The 17,938-nt window shown below is 43.4% G+C and overlaps 1 protein-coding gene across 1 annotated transcript in view; it reads right to left on the reverse strand.

The window, feature by feature from the left end:
* zeb1b (zinc finger E-box binding homeobox 1b) overlaps positions 1-17,938 on the reverse strand; it is a 217,183-nt gene that overhangs the window by 17,305 nt on the left and 181,940 nt on the right. Inside the window, 3 exon segments of the mRNA XM_034172362.1 lie at positions 2-120; positions 541-646; positions 1,709-1,911. Coding sequence (XP_034028253.1) covers positions 2-120; positions 541-646; positions 1,709-1,911 — 428 coding nt within the window.

Here is a 17,938-nt window from a genome sequence, read left to right on the forward strand (position 1 = left end):
AGCGTGGTCTACCATTGACTGAGATGACACTGATGCACTTCTTACTGCTAATGTGTGAGCTGTATGAGCCAGAGTGGGAGAAGCGCTTCTTGCAGTTGGAGCACTCGTAAGGTTTCTCTCCTGTATGAAACCACAATGTGTACAACACAAAGAGGAAGACACGTGAGGAGGAGGAGGAGAGACACAGATTCCCATTAGTGAATGTAGCTAAATAAGTGGGCTGGACTATGCGCAGCATGGCAGGAAGAAGCTCTAATGCATGTCAATAATGCTTAAACGTTAAAGTAATGGCACCACTGGGAAAAGTCTCACTCTAATTGCTGTCCCATAATGTAAAAAAAAAAATCACAATTATGGCACATTAAAAAAGAGCACAACATAGACTGAATCACAATAAAAGATATGCAAAATGAAATCTAAACATGAGACTGAAACATGTAGAGAATCACTGACATGCTTTTTACAGAACATGTTCACATGCATCCATACACAGGGAACACATGCAGAATGCTGCCATGGTGATGGCGGTTGTGCACTCACCACTGTGGATGCGAAGGTGCTCCTTCAGATGGTGCTTGTATTTAAATGCCTTGCCACATTCGGTGCACTTGAATTTCCGATTGCCTCCCGACTGTGTGATGTGTCTCTGTGAGATGACGACACAGGGGTCACTCAGGGAGATACACAGTGAAAACACAACCTTTGAACTGCTGCTGAATTCATGCCCCAGTGTCAGCAATCGATTTAAAGGGAATGTTTACCTCCTATTCAGAAGTGAACTGCCAAACTGAGGCCTGGGGCCGTGAATACCAAAGCAATTAAAAAAAAAAAAATGCTATGGCCTACTCAAAAAGTATTATAGCCTTTCCAGAGTGGTAGCTATAGCCGAGTAGTATAGAGATCGATGGAGAATTACACAGGGTCAACATTTAAAATGCTCCAATTATATTGAAATGTATACCACATGATCTGTCTGATCATAAAGATTCAAAAAGGTATAGTTTGGACTATGTATGACTGAATGTTCTGGATTTATGGGGTAAAAACAGCAAAAATGATGAGCAATGTGCTCAATTTAAGTTTGCACAAAGGTCAAAAATTAAAGTTTCTCCAATTTGGGTAATAAGGTCTGCAAATTATTGGTTGAGCTAATAGGATTATTAAATGAATAGTCTGAACCATCTGTTAGTTATCATGTTACAGGTAACATATGTCTGATGTCACTGAATCCAATAGACTTTGGCCTTGTTTGACCTTTACATTGGAGACCAAACATTCAGCACAGTCAAAACGATTACGTTTGTTAATCCTATTATCTTAAGTCTTTATAATCAGACAAATAACATAGCATACTTTTCAGTATGATTGGAGCATTGTTAAATGTTGACCCCTGTATAAACCTTCATTGACCCCTTCCTGACTATAGATTCCACCCTGGGAGGGCCACTACATATTTTTGTGTAGGCTACAGTACACTGGGGCTTGAGTGTAAGTGTTGTTTAGTTCTGTTAATTGAGAACCTGCTTGACCGATAGACTGCTAAAACAAAAAAAAAAAAAAGAAAAAAAAAAGAAAATGAACAACAAACCGTGGTTTCAGTCGTCCTTCCAAAATGATCTCATTAAAGAAGATTCAACATTTTCCTTTGGAAACAGGTAACACGGTGTCTGAGCATACAGCCCTGATCAGATGATCAGATGGTACGTACCTGATCGCGGCCGGCCTTGTGGGCTGTCATGTGTCTCTCCAGTTGAGTTCGGTATGCAAAGGTGTAGCTGCACTGGGAACAGCTGAAGTTGTCTTCGTTCTTCTCGTGGCGGTACTTGATGTGCTCCTTCAGGGAGCTGTAGCGCTTGTAACCACGTGCGCAGTATGGGCAGGTGAGCAGCTGAGAAAATGCATCAGGAGTTCCTGGGCAAAAAAGACAGCAGAGGCGCTGTGATGAGAGACTGAAGCGGTTATGAGGCTCTCTCTCTCTCTCTCTCTCTCCTCTCTCTCCCTCTCTCTCTCTCTCTCTCTCTCTCTCTCTCTCTCTCTCTCTCTCTCTCTCACACACACACACACACACCCCTGCAATTTCACCAGTCACTTAGAGGTCCGCCCCCTTTAGGTAAACACCACCCAGGTAGTGTAATAGGCTCAGAGCACAAATGTAGTTCATTAACTTCCACAATCCATAATGTCAGAGTTTGCATCTCCAGATCAACTGTAAAAATGTCTCGTCTTTCATGATGTCTGCAAAATCTGGCAAAAACACATGCCAGCAACAACAACACAGCTGACACCTGCTCCCACAAACAAGCAGGTTTTATGTTCAGTAGTAACTGAGCTTCATATTAGCAAACATCAAATATTTGTCGCTAGAAAAATTACACATTCATTTTTACTACCACAACTTTTTATTCTCAGTATCAAACAATGACCAGCACACAGCGGTCCAGAGTTAAGGCCCAATCCGACTGGGGAGAGGATTAATTGTGCATGAATTGAGTATACAAATTTCAGGCATTCGTTGTCGTCCGCAACAAAATTGGCCAAGAATGACAAATTTCTCAGTATGAATTATGGATATATTAATAATGTATAGCGAATATATGACGAACAATCACAAATGTATAACGCATGTATTGAGGAAACGGATCGGACGCATTGCGATTATCATGGAAGTATTACGGATGTATTGAGAATGCACATGTTGCGGAAACAGCGGTTGTATTGCGCATGCGTGGCATCTGCATTGCGGCCATAAAAGAAGCGCACTTGGGCCTTTTGGCATCACTATTCACACTGACACCACAGCCTCTGGAGCAATTGCTGGACTTGAACAAGTTGATTGGTATGTTGTTGGATGGCAGCAACTATCACACTACATCTGTACGTCTCCACAGCTGGACTGGCAATGACTGGCAAGTATGTCGATTTCTGCCACATTTATATGAATTAATCATTTATTTATATTGTATCTAATCTGTATGCTAAAACCAGAGATACACAAAGGACTGATAAACCTTGGGTAACAAAGGGACTCCTGAATGCATGTAAAAAGAAAAATTTATTGTATAACAGTTTTTAAAATTTAGAACTAATGAAGCCGATAGGAAATATGAGACATATAAAAATAAATTAACAAACATTATGCAATTGTGTAAGAAAAAGTATAACTGCGATTTGTTGGAGAAAGATAAAACTAACATTAGGGGAACCTGGACGCTCTTGGGCGAAATCATTAAAAAGAAAAAAGTTGTTAAAGATTATGTTGTGTGTTGGGGGGTGTGGCTGGATGTTTTGGTGTTCTTTCTTTTCTTTGCTCCTCAGGTGGCATGGAAACTGATTTGTCTGTGGAGAAGGTGCTGGCTGAAGAATCCTCACCCTCATCAACATCATGTGAAGCACCTGTGACTGGTGCTCACATGCAACCTTAAAGACTTTCAGCTGAAGCAGATAATTGGATGGCGTTCTGCTTTTAAGGCATGTGTGATTCAAGCAGAAACTGCCGGGAACTCGACCTTGTGATGTTCGTTGTGAGACGCTGAGGACCGCGCCTGGGTTTGACACATCGAGCCCGTGAAGCAAGGAAGGGTGAGGACACATGCTGTCAGCACACATTAAGGTAATTAAGTATTTGACTAATTGTTGATAGTAACTTGGTGTTTTGTTACATAGTATACTTGAATTGTGATGAGAATTGTGCAGCTTGCTTCTCACTGCTGTGGCATGCAGGAGAAGTGATCCTCCACTTTTTGTGAGAAGCTGCTCATTTGCATAAAGATAAAAAGTACAGACCTGAATGTGTTGCTGATAGCGTGTGTCTTTTGAAAGATATTGTTGTAACTGCTGACTTACCTCACATCTTCTTTGCTTCACAGAGAGTCAGTTTGTCGTGTCCACCTGGGGGGGGTTTGTCTGGTGGTAGTGGGTCCAGGAGCGCCGGACTTCTCTCCTTGCGGGCGCTGGAGAGCGTGCCAGCAGTCACTCCTCCAGAAAGACGTTGGTTTTGGTTTTGTACATTTTACTTAGGCACAGGTGAAATATAAATTGTTTTTGTTGTTGGAACCGCTTTCTGGTTATTTTTAGCGCTGGGTTCTGTCTGACGCAGGTTCGCTCCTCAATCCGCGTCAACACATAACAGTAGTTCCCGGCCATTCCATAATGGACCCAGCGGCAGAAGCGGTTCCTTTTGTCGAAAAGTTCAAGAACACTTGGAGAACATACGGGAGCAATTACAGCATCTCGCGAACCAAATTAAACAAATAGACGCCCGTGTTACGGAGCTTGCAGCGCAAGCCGTTCTGCTTCCTGCTGCTCCAGCTGCGGCACTATCGATACCGGTGCCGATAACTCCGTCACCCACAGGTTGGAATGCCGCAGTTTTACGAGGCGTATTTGTAGATGGGTTGGGTGAGTCATTGAAAGACGAGCTGGTAGTCCGTGACAAGCCAAACGAATTAGATGAGCTAATATCGTTGGTGATTCGTCTAGATGATCGGATGAAGGAGCGTGGACGCAAGAGAGGACGCCCATCAGAGCGGGTTTTTTCGTCTCGGGGCTTTCCCCGACACAGATCTGGGCCGCCTCTTCTTTGCCCCACTGAGGCTCCTCCGACGGAACCTCTGGCTCCTCCTGTTGACGAGCCCATGCAGCTCGGACGAGCAGAGATTACTGTATTGCCCCGACATGTAAACGTCAAGAGAAATAATGGTGACGTGTCTCCAAGTGTTCCGGGACAGGCAACATAACACACATAAAAAAAAAAAAAAAAAAAATCTAGCACGGGTAAACGTTTTTTTTTTCTTAAATAGGGGTTATAATTGTATGGGGAGTCAGAGGCGTATCTGGTGGAGTGACTGTTAGGCGGTTGGAAGTCCACCTGGGCTCACGTCATTATTAATTTTTTATGTGTTTTTAGGTATTTTCTGTTTGGGTTGTTGGGTCGTTTTATTTTGTTGTTTTTTATTTCTCTACATCCCTAACCCCAACCTCACTTGCCCCAAGACCGTTTTGTCTTGTGGGTGGTGGGGGTGGTGCAGGTTGGTCACGCTGAGCATTCTCAGAAGACCTCTGCACCTAGGGGAGGGGGGGTGTTAGAGGCGTTTTTTTTGGTTTGGTTAGGGCCCGGTTCCACTCCAGCCTCGGGAGCCTTTGTACCATTCGTCATTGGTGTTGCCGGGTGTGGTGCAGCGGAGACTTACCTCAGTCGGAGGGGTGGGCCGATCTGTTGCCGTTCGCCATGTCGGTAGTTCCACCCCTCCCGAGAGGCTGGGGTATGGTCGAATTGGGGCACCGGACGTATTTCCGGTTCTCTGCTGCGCCTTGGGGTTGGAGCTGGGTTAGTTTTTTTCTGTTCCCTTCTCCGGCTTGATATTTTGAGCCGTTCGCCAAAATGAGCACCGAAGGCTCTGGGAGGGACCTGGGGTCTTTCGAGGTTGCCGGGGAGGGTAACAGGGTTTTCAGTCGTTTTTATATACCCCGGGGTTGTTTTGGTAGTCCTCAGGGGTTGATGTTTGATTTGTTCTGTTTCCTTCCGGGTTATACTCCAGGGTTGATTGGGATGGTCCTCTGGGGGGAATTGGCTTGGGGCCAACTGGCAAGTGTGACGGGTCTGGGGTTCCGGGGTTGTGGGGAGGGTACCTCCTGGGGTTGATGGTACAGTCCCCTGGGGGGCGCCGTTTTGCTCCATGTATACCTGGGGACCTGTGTGGGATCATGGTTCTGGCTGTTCCTCCTGGAACTGGCGATGAAGGCCTTCTGGGGGGGGGGGTTGGACTCTGTAGGTCATTCTGGAGGGGTTGTTTGTTATTTTTCTTTTATGCATTTCTGTTTGTATTGTGTTTGTGGGGCTGTGTGGGTTTTGGCGTTTGGGAGTTTTTCTTTTCTTCCCGGGGTTTGATGGGACGGTCCCCTGGGAGGTTTTGGGTGGGTTTTATGTTTTTTTCTGTGTTGGAGTGTATTGGGGTATGTTTTGGGGCTTTTGTTGATTGCCAGCCGGCCTTCCAGCTGCGTGGCCTGTCCTGCTGTTCTGTGGTGGACCTTGGGAGCGTGGTGTTGGTGCTGTCTACTTCCTGACGTGGACCCCGGAGGGAGGTGCTGTTCTCGGGCCTGGTCTGTTCGAGTCGCCGGGAGGCTTCCCGTTGATGGGGGGGTACTGTTGTGTGTTGGGGGGGTGTGGCTGGATGTTTTGGTGTTCTTTTCTTTTCTTTGCTCCTCAGGTGGCATGGAAACTGATTTGTCTGTGGAGAAGGTGCTGGCTGAAGAATCCTCACCCTCATCAACATCATGTGTAGCACCTGTGACTGGTACTCACATGCAACCTTAAAGACTTTCAGCTGAAGCAGATAATTGGATGGCGTTCTGCTTTTAAGGCATGTGTGATTCAAGCAGAACTGCCGGGAACTCGACCTTGTGATGTTCGTTTGTGAGACGCTGAGGACCGCGCCTGGGTTTGACACATCGAGCCCGTGAAGCAAGGAAGGGTGAGGACACATGCTGTCAGCACACATTGAAGGTAATTAAGTATTTGACTAATTGTTGATAGTAACTTGGTATTTTGTTACATAGTATACTTGAATTGTGATGAGAATTGTGCAGCTTGCTTCTCACTGCTGTGGCATGCAGATAAGTGATCCTCCACTTGTTGTGAGAAGCTGCTCATTTGCATAAAGATAAAAAGTACAGACCTGAATGTGTTGCTGATAGCGTGTGTCTTTTGAAAGATATTGTTGTAACTGCTGACTTACCTCACATCTCTTTGCTTCACAGAGAGTCAGTTTGTCGTGTCCACTGGGGGGTGTTTGTCTGGTGGTAGTGGGCCAGGAGCGCGGACTTCTCTCCTTGCGGGCGCTGGAGAGCGTGCCAGCAGTCACTCCTCCAGAAGGACGTTGGTTTTGGTTTTGTACATTTTATTTAGGCACAGGTGAAATATAAATTGTTTTTGTTGTTGGAACCGCTTTCTGGTTATTTTTAGCGCTGGGTTCTGTCTGACGCAGGTTCGCTCCTCAATCCGCGTCGACACATAACAGATTATCCATCTTACTTTTATAGAGACTGATAAAATTGTAAAAGGAAATAAAATTATTGCTGATTATTTTAATGATTATTTTGTTAATGTTGGTAAAAATTTATCAAATTCAACTGTAACTACAGCAAAGTGTTCTATGGACAACTGTAAATTAATTAATAAAATTCAGGATTCAATGTTTATTAGAGAAACGGATGAAAAATAATTTTTTAACATAGTTCATAAAATTAAGGGAAAAAAATCCACTGACATTGATAGCTTTGATATGGTTTTGATTAAGAACATTATTGACTGTATTATCAAACCCTTAACATATATCTGTAACCTGTCACTCATGACTGGGAAATTTCCCTCCAGAATGAAAACTTCTAAGGTGATACCATTGTTTAAATCTGGTGATAAACACGTTTTTTCAAATCATAGGCCAATCTCTTTGTTGCCACAGTTTTCTAAAATTCTGGAAAAAATATTTGTAAAGAGGTTGAATGATTTTATAGAAAAACATCATATACTTAACGAACAGCACTATGGTTTCAGAAAAAAATCGAACAACTTCTTTGGCTTTAATAGACTTTGTGGAACAAGTTACAAATGCAATAGAGAAGAAGCAATACATTGCTGGGGTTTTTTTGACTTACAGAAAGCATTTGATACTATTGATCATACCGTATTATTGGAAAAATTACAGAGGTATGGTATTAGAGGACTGGCCTTTAACTGGATAGCTAGTTATTTACGTAATAGATATCAGTGTGTTCACCTTGGTGGGATAAAATCAGAATTTGTGAGGATTATATGTAGAGTGCCCCAGGGGGTCAGTTCTTGGGCCATTATTGTTTTTGCTGTATATTAAGATATAGGTTTGGTTTCTAAGTCTTTGAGTTGTATTTTGTTTGCTGATGATACAACTGTGATTGGTAGTGGAGATAATTTGAGAAATCTCTTGGACTTGGTGGAGAGGGAACTGCAAAAATTTAAATACTGGTTTGACTCTAATAGATTATCACTTCATTTCGGTAAAACTAAGTGCATTATATTTGGAAATAAGCCCAGAAATTTAAGTAGTAAATTATTGTTGAATGGCACTGAAACTGAAATTGTATCTCAAACTAAATTTCTTGGAGTTTTTGCTGATGACAAGCTCAGTTGGAAAACTCATATAAAACATATTGAGTCCAAAATATCAAAAGTTATTGCTATCTTGTACAAAGTACAATACTTTCTCCCCAAACATCTGTTGGTTTCATTGTATCACTCATTACTTGTCCCTTATATGACTTACTGCATTGAAGTTTGGGGAAATACATATAAAACAAATACTAATCCAATATTTCTGTTACAAAAAGCTGTAAGAGTGATAAGTAAAAAAACATATCGTGAACCAACAAATTCACTGTTCGTCTTCAGTTTTTGAAATCTTATGACTTGGTTGATTATTTTACAATACAGATAATGTATAAAGTTAAAAACTGGACTCTTGCCTCAACATGTCCAGGAGCTGTTTAAAATGAGAGAGTCCAGATATAATTTGCGTGGATCTTTGGTGTTTGATAGAAGAAAGATTCAAACTACTGCTAAAGGTCATTGTGTTTCGGTAAAGGGTGTTAGAGTGTGGAATGATTGTTTAGATTGTATTAAAGTATCTAGTACATTGGCTTGTTTTAAAAGACTGTATAAAAATAATATATTAATTTGTTATAGTTTGCGTAATTAAGTAAATTCCCTGTGTGGCTATTTTTTGGCCGTTTGTCTGTTGTATTACTTTGTTTGTTTCACTGCGTTACATTACTGGATGGTATTGGTTTTTTGTGTTTATCTTTTGTTTGTACACAGAAACTGATGTACGTGGTGGGCGTTTATAAGCTTTTGCTTCTGCCCACACCCTTTCAGCCGCGCTAAATTGGTAAATTGTTTGAGTTTTGTTCTATATGTTTTCATTTTTGTTTTCTCTTGACTTGTTTTGTAAATGAAAGATTCTGTTTGTCCGTGCTGAATAAATCATTCATTCATATATAGTACTTTGGGTTTACGTGAAGTGTTTGTTATGCATTTGCAAATCAAATGCAAAGCAGACGTAATATGAGGTCTGTCCGAAAAGTAACGAACCTTTTTATTTTTTTCAAAAACTATATGGATTTGAATCATGTGCACTTGCATCAGCCAAGCTTGAACCTTTGTGCGCATGTGTGAGTTTTTTCACGCCTGTCGGTTGCGTCATTCGCCTGTGGGCAGACTTTGAGTGAGCACTGGTCCAGCCCCCTCGTCGGATTTTCATTGTCAGGGAAATGGCTGAGCGACTGCCGCTTTGCTCCATGAACATTTTTTCAGAAACTGTGTGAGACAGCCAGGTGGAAACCATTCGGAAAATTCAGATGGCTTTTGGTGAAGATTCTATCAGCGTCACACAGATTAAGGACCATTACCACTGGATTAAAGACGGCCCACACCGGCGGAGGGCACACCGCACTCCGAGCGGCCATCGACAGGCTGAAACGACCAGATCATTTCCAAAGTGAAGGCTGTGTTGATCCGGGACGTCATGTCTAGACTAGAGAAATTGCAGAAAATGTGGATATCAGCACTTTTGCAGCACATTCCACTGTTACAGGAGATTTTGTAATGAAAGACGTGCGGAGGAATTCGTGCATCGCGACGCAGCCGCTCATGGCGCGGGACAAACAACACCTCCGTGTTGGAATTCTCACAGGACAAGTTGGTACATGCCCAGCTGTTAAACAATTTCTCGGATACTCACTCGACTGAAAAGCCACCGAAAGCTGTCTGAATCTTACGAATGGTTTCCAACATGGAGGTGTTTTTTGTTGAGCATTTTTTTTGTTGAGCGTGTCGGCTTCATGCCGACGCGCGAAATCCTCCGCACGTCTTTCATTACAAAATCTCCTGTAACAGTGGAATGTGCCGCAAAAGTGCTATGTCCAGCTCTCTTGCCATTTCTGTCGTAGACACACGATGTCCCGGATCAACACAGCGTTCAGTTTAGAAATTATCTGGTCGTTCCAGCCTGTCGATGGCCGCTTGGTGCGCCGCGCGCCCTCCGCCGCTGTGGGCCATCTTTAAAAAGGTTTTAACACTCCTTAATCCGTGTGACGCCGACAGAATCTCCACCGAAATCCATCTGAATTTTTCGAATGGTTTCCAACTGGCTGTCTCTAACAGTTTCTGAAAAAAATTTAATGGAGCAAAGCGGCAGCCTCTCAGCCATTTTCCTAACAATAAAAATCCGACGAGGGGGGTGGACCAGTGCTTACTCAAAGCCTGCCCACAGGCGAATGACGCAACCGACAGGCGTGAATAAACTCACGCATGCGCACGAAGGTTCATGCTTGTCTGATGCAAGCGCACATGATTCAAATCCATATAGTTTTTGAAAAAAATAAAAAGGTCGGATAGTTTTCTTACAGACCTCGTATACCAACTGTTAACACATATAAACTGTGTGATACTGTCTGACCAATCTGTCTGGAGTTGTCAGTTCTCAAAAACTGAGTGAATGTGCAAGTAGGATACAAGTGAGGGAAGCCAATGAGACATCCTTGACCAATCTGAAGGAGTTATAGACTTCTGAAACCCCTTGAGTTAATACACTACAACCACATCTTGATTGTTTCATTTCAACTTCATTGTTGTAGTGTACAGATTAAGGCACTGTCCAAATACCTATAAGCATAAAAGCTGTTGTAGTGAAGATGTTTGGACCCCCCTGGACATATGGACCCCCTCATAGTTCTCTTGAGGCAGCACAAAATAAACTGGAAACTGTGATGCAATAAAGCCTCTGAATGCTCTTCTTACCTTTCACAATGGCTTCATTTGCAAGAATTCTTTTTTTGAAAATTAGTTTGAGGAATGAATGATGGTGAGCAGGGCAGCTGTCACAGGAGATACAAAAGCTCATTGTACACTTACTGGTACAATGACATCTGAAGAAATATGGCCAGCTACAGCTGTGGTCACAGTGTAAATAAAAAGTTGAGAAAAGTTAACAGTGTCTACTCTACGGAGACACTGTTTAGTTCATGTAACTTAAAAAACATTTCACGAACAGTCATAAAACTCATAAATGGCTGTGTAGCTGGTCGCTTGAGTCCTTAAGTGTTGTCAACTTTTTTTTTTACCTTTTCACAGTGCTGAACTGTACATACACTCATAATAGACATGAATGTCAAGACAACAGTGAGCTTCTGATTATTTATCTGAACTGTTCTTATTCTGCAGCACACTGATTCTACAACTCTAAATCAGAAAAAAAGAAAAATTATCAGTAAACAATATGAACCCAAGCTATTTCATTTTTAATATACATCCATTCCTGCCTGCATTTCTGGCCTGTAACACATTCCAAAAAAAGTTGAGGCTGTGGCAATTTAGGGTTGTAATGAGTAGGGATGGGTATCAAAAACTGGTTCCTTTTAAGAATCAATAAGAAATGATCCGATCCACTAACATCAATAGCGTTTTTGCTTAATGATTCCCTTATCTTTTCTTCAGTTCACATTACGTTGGAGCGAGATGGCGGTCGGAGATAGCTCCGACCACTCGCAATGGCAAAAATATATTTGTTTTTGTTTCACGCACGTTCCACTGAGAAAAGAAGATTAGCTGCACAATCAATGGGTCAGAGTCCAGCGATTTACCCAGACTGACAACAAATATGAATAAATTTAGTAATTTTATATTTTTTTGTGGTTTCTTGCGACATTTTGAAATGTCTGGTTGCTGCTGCTTAGTGAAATGCGCTCCGACCTCAAAACACACTACTGTAATATAAACCAAATGCACCCTCTCTTCTTCTGTGGTGTTTAATGGCAGCCGGCATCCTTGTTGTTGCATTGCTACCTTCAGCATCAGTCCATTATAGCAGTACTAAATCCTCTCGAATCCAGTGTCTTTTAAGTATTTAAAAAGCCAACGCTTCCCCCTCCCACTTTAATTTAATCTTTATTTAACTAGGTTAGTCCCACTGAGATTAAGATCTCTTTTACAAGGGAGACCTGGACAGTAATAAAGTTTCCAATTTACCTAACCTGCTAATCCTATGTCTAAAATACTTCCAACAGAAACTTCTTTCAGGCCTATTCTTCTAAATTCTGAGAGAAGCTCTTGCCTTTATTACAGTACATGACATCCCTAATCACCAAAACAATGTCCTAAATAAGATTATTCCGACTGGATGAACCTGTCCCAGAGACCTAGGATCCAGTGACCAATTTCATATTTATTTACTGTAAGACTCAATAAAATGTTGTTGACATAGAAAACTTGTAAAGCCTATTTTTGTACACAGAAAATTCAGATGCAGTATTGATAAGGGAATCAATAAAGAATCAGATCAATAAGCAGAATCGATAATTGCACTGATGTCAATATAATCTTATCAATACCTATCCCTAGTAATGAGATTAAGAAAATATGTATTCATGATGTTACTTCAAACAGGTGGACTGTAATGATTATTAAGATGGACGGAGACTCTCCAGTCCAACAAACGTGTGAGAAAATTCTGCAAGCCTTTGAAAATAGTGTTCCTGTTGTGTGGGCTGCCAGAAGAGGAGGTACTGCTGGCCCACCACCAGAAGGCGCCCTGCCTGAAGTGCGGGCTTCAGGCACGAGAGGGCGCTGCCGCCTCAGGAACAAGCCGTGGTGACAGCTGTCACTAATCAACACATCTGGTATAAAAGCAGGAAGACACCTCCACCAAACTGCCGAGATATCATCTTCATCTGGAGGTAATACTCTCAGCCCCTTTTGTGAGATCGATAAATCTATTATTGTGAGTGTTTGCAGGAGAACCGGTCGTTTTTGAGGAGGCTGTGCAAGACGGCGCTCCTTTTCAGCTGAGACCGCTGCAACGCGCTGAGTGAGAGGTGGAGGTGGCATTCCCACCATTGTTACTGGGTGTTCACACACCCACCCTTTGACTGTCTTTTGCTTTCTGCCAGCAGTACCAGATCCGACACGCCGGGAAGGTGGCCACCTGGGGACTCCGGGACTTGGCGGCTCCAGTATTCCTCGGGTTCAGATGGCGGTGGAAATCGTGTGGTTCCGGTTCGTTTCCAGACGGGCGTCTCGTATCGTCAAGCCTGCCCACACGACACCTTTTATTAATTGACTGTTGCACATTCTGATTCTGCTGTGTTTGGTTGTGACATTCACACCAGTAAAGTGTTATAATTTGACTCCTTCCATTGTCCGTTCATTTACGCCCCCTGTTGTGGGTCCGTGTCACTACACTTTCCCAACAGGATATCTCGGCCAGCGTCATGGACTCCGAGGGGCGTCACCAGGTTGTTGAACAACCAATGGGAGAGCAGGGAGCGCAGGCATCTGCAGGAGGCGTGATTGGTGAGCTACAGCATATCCTCACCGCCTTTACGGCTCGAATGGATCAAATAGCTGAGCAAAACATCCTCCTGAACCGCAGGGTGGAGGCTCTCTCCGCGCAAGTGGCAGCGAGCGCTCAGGGCGCTGCTGCAGCTCCTCCTCCTGTCGATCCTGTGCTAGATATTAATGTTCCAGTGGTGGTCCAACAACCCCTCCCACCATCCCCTGAAGCATACATAAGCCCTCCTGAGCCGTACGGAGGTTGTGTGGAGACGTGCGCGGACTTTCTTATGCAGTGTTCGCTCGTCTTCGCACAACGTCCCGTCATGTACGCGTCAGACGCAAGCAAAATAGCTTATGTGATCACTCTGCTTCGGGGAGAGGCACGCGCTTGGGCTACAGTGCTTTGGGAGCAAAATTCACGGCTCCTCACACGTACACTGGGTTTGTGAGGGAGTTCAGAACTGTGTTTGATCACCCTAACAGGGGAGAGACCGCTTCAACTGTGCTGCTGTCGATGAGAGGGGCGCCGGAGCGCAGCCGCTTATGCAGTCGACTTCTCTTGCGTGGACTTCTCTTGGATGCATCTGGACCATCACACAGTGAAAACATGTATTGTGGTCAGACAAATCATTATTCAAGGTTTGGGTACTACAAGCATCTGGTAGGACGAAACTTGCTGAGGTACAGTGGCTTGTTTTTTTAATTGCAGGAACATTTCACAATCATTTTGCCCAAGAAACAGAATTTCCAGTATTACTACGACATTGTGTTTACAAGAGGAAAAAAATCAGAGCATACTTAAACACTGTGAATTAGCACAGGACTGAACTACACGTGATTATGACTGAAACAAAGCACAGCAATAACAGCTTTTAAAGCCTGGCTTTCTAACATTTGCATACATATTATGTCTGCGCAGCATTCTAAATGCACATGGACTTGTGCAAGCGTGGCAAACAGCAGCTGTCTGTGTGATACAGACGCTCTGAGAGGCTCAGCTCCCACACAGGTAAAGCATTACTTTGTTAAAAGGTGATGTATTAAGTGGCCCTGCGGGACAGGTGAGGGCCTCGGGCTGGGAACGGACACACATTATCACTCAGGTGGCTGTGAGTCAGCGCTCAAACGTGACAAATTTGCTCAGGTGTTTCTGTTCTAATTGCCCATTTAACCCCCCCCCTTATTTCTTCCTCCGCAGCGGCAGGTAAAAGCCAAAAGCCCCGGAGCCACAAAGACCCCAGTGTGTGGCACTTAACAAATAGCAGGGTAGGTAATGATGTTGCAGAGTGGTGTTAATGGGGTGGAGTTAACATCTGAGGTGAGCGAGGGTGCAGGTAGAGCCGTCTCCGGGGGCGAGTAATTGCCGGGTAGGTACAGTAATGGTGTGAGAGCTCCATGACTGAGAGCTTCAGAGCAAAGACTGGTATCTGTCTCTGTGTGTGTGTGTGTGTGTGTGTGTGTGTGTGTGTGTGTGTGTGTGTGTGTGTGTGTGTGTGTGTGTGTGTGTGTGTGTGTGTGTGTGTGTGTGTGTGTGTGTGTGTGTGTGTGTGAATGTGTGAGTGTGCAATGTGGAGATGTTACACCTTGGTGGGAGTTTTGGTGAAGAGACAAATAGCCCATAAATACTTGGCTGTAATTCAGGTAATGATGAGATGTTCAATGCAATTACTTTAATTTATTCAAAATATGACAAGAACATTTCACAGGTCACAGGCTGACTGTCCTTGAACCCTCGCAAGAGACGAAAACAACAATAAAAAAATTTTACATGTTACATTCAGAAACTTTTAGAGCACAAAGACGGCACATACCTCCATTGGACTAATAACAGTCAGGTCAAGAAGCACTATTAGTACTCATTAGTTGTGGGTGGAGAAACTGTCTGTGGTGCAACTTTTATGTTGTATCACCAGTTATACAGCTTCATGATGGAGCTGTACAGCATAAACATGCCAAATTTGGTATATAAACATGCAAAATTTCAGCTGCAGCTTTCCAGAAGGCAAGTGGGAAATGTGAGCCTAGATTTGATCTGTTTTCCTGTTTTACAATCTTTCTCCATTCGATTACAACATGAAGTTGTGAATGTGGATGCAGCAGGCAAAAGTTCCACCATTCCCACTTTTGTCACTCACATCCACAGGAACGTATACTTCTTTCACAGGGGTCTTGGTGGCTTTCTTCATTAGTCTCCTTCCAGCATGGTCACTCAGTTTTTGAGAATTGCCTACTTGACACAGATTTACCGCACAGTGCCACTTTTGTATTTCTTAATGTTTGAATTAAAGAAGTACAAGAGATGTTCAATGAGTTAGAAATGTTCATGTATCCATCCCCTGACTTGTCCTAAGAAAACTGGCTGTAAAAGTGATGATTTAGTCTTTATTTTTACAATAAACTGCCTCACTGTGTAACCACATCGAGCAGGTGCTGTAAAAAATAAATAAATAAAAAATTCATGCTGCGACAGTTTCGTGCACGCGGGAACACAGTGCAAGCAGCTGGGGCATGTGAAAAAACAAATTACATGCCACCCATGGGATTCGAACCTGCAATTTCCAAAAGCTCTGATTGCCAGCCAGAAACTTTACCACTGAGCTACCATAGCTGTCATGTAAAAGGTGTGGGAAAATGCCTGAAATCAAGAAAGACATGGACGTATTAAAAAAAAAATACAACCACACACTATATAAAAACACAGCATTTTATTGAATCCCTCTTATCAAGCGGGCAATACAAGTATGAACCATCTGTTCCTCTGTAGATGACCCATGGTTACAGATGTACAGTCATGAAATGACATGAATGAGAAGCAGGGCGCTCTCATCATGACCACATCTGCTGGCGGCGTGTCCAGCTGGCCTCGCACGCGTCCTGCCCGAGACGCATGTCTTGTGGTCGGCATGCTGCAGGACAGACACTGCGTCATGTGAAACAGAGCTCACGTGGGTGGAGTGACATTCGGATCGGCCGCTGCTTGTTATGATCTGAAGGTCCGTTTCACCTGGGGTAGCCTGTCAGTGTGAGTGGCGTGCGCGCTCGCTGCAGCCCACTGCAACAGCAATATATGTTTTTATGTACGTCCACATGAGGACAGCAAGCAGACACACGTGCATCACAGTGGGCAGTTGTTAGTTCATGTCCGTCCAAACATAGTACGTGTTGTCCAGCTGGGATGTCCAGCACCACAGATCTCCACAGCTGCTTCTGTCAGCGGACACACCCACTGTCAGTTCAGCGCACACACCAATGTGCCATTGTGTCTGTTTGCAAAGCCACACTCATGGGGGCACTTAGACAAATTTCACATACAGTGATCATCCGCTGACTGTTGATGTGTTAACAGGATGAATGGCCACAAATTTTTTAAGTGCCAAGCAAGAGGTGTTAGATGTTCATGCATGTCAGCTGGAATTTGGCTGACACCTGCGGTTTGAGGGTTTGATGGGCTCTCACAGCGCACACTCTGTCTTTCAGCCGCTGGTGTGCGCAAATAGCTGTAGCAACAGGTGTATGAGGCGTTAAAGGCAGCTACGATTTTAAACGTGTTGGATACGATTCCTGTTTCATGCGCAATTCGACCACATTCGTACTATGTGTGAAGGGGCCATTACAGGTGTTTAAATGCAGGAATGGATGGACACTGACCCCATAAAATGTGAACTATCATACTGCAATGAAACAGAAGTCTAATTCTTATTTATTTTTTGTTTTTTACATTTTCCCTATCGTCCTCCTAACTTTCTGATTCGCAATTGTACTCACTCAGAGATGTTAGACTAACTTTCTTATTGTTGAACAATGTTTTTCCCTTCGAAAAACTCAAATTATGCAGTTATACCTCCAGACAGCTCAGTGGAAAGGATACGGTATAAATTTATGTAGCTGTGAATCAATAAATTTTAAAAATCAACAACAAACAAACAAATAAACAAAAAAGAGTGAGAAGATGGTAGAGGAAGGCATGCACAGTGAATGGGGGCAAGAGAAAGAGAAAGCCAGAGAGAGAGAGAGAAATCTATTTCCTTACTAAGTCAAAGAAATAAATCATTGGGTTCAGATTATTTGAGTGCAGTTTACTTCTCTGCTACCTACTTCTCACATCTGCACTTAATCCATCATCAAGCCAACATCAACTAAGCATACAGCAGGTGGCAGTGTTCAGCAGGTCTATGGGATATTATAAATATATATATAAGTAAAACATCACTTTACCATTGATCTTGTGTCCAAAAGTTCACCAGATTTTAATTAATTTTTCCTCATTATCACTCACTCATCAATCATCTTCAACCGTGTTTCGGGGTTCGGGTCGCAGGGGCAACAGCTCCAGCAGGGGACCCCAGATTTCCCTTTCCCGTGCCACATTGACCACCTCTGACTGGGGGATCCCGAGGCATTCCCAGGCCAGTGTGGAGATATAATCTCTCCACCTAGCCCTGGGTCTTCCCCGGGGTCTCCTCCCAGATGGATGTGCCTCGAACACCTCCCTTGGGAGGCGCCCAGGAGGCATCCTTACCAGGCATCCTTTTTCCTCATTATATGTCCTTTTAATTTGGAGAAATACTAGATGCAAGC

This window comes from Thalassophryne amazonica, chromosome 1 (assembly GCF_902500255.1).
Source record: "Thalassophryne amazonica chromosome 1, fThaAma1.1, whole genome shotgun sequence".
Classification (NCBI taxonomy): domain Eukaryota; kingdom Metazoa; phylum Chordata; class Actinopteri; order Batrachoidiformes; family Batrachoididae; genus Thalassophryne; species Thalassophryne amazonica.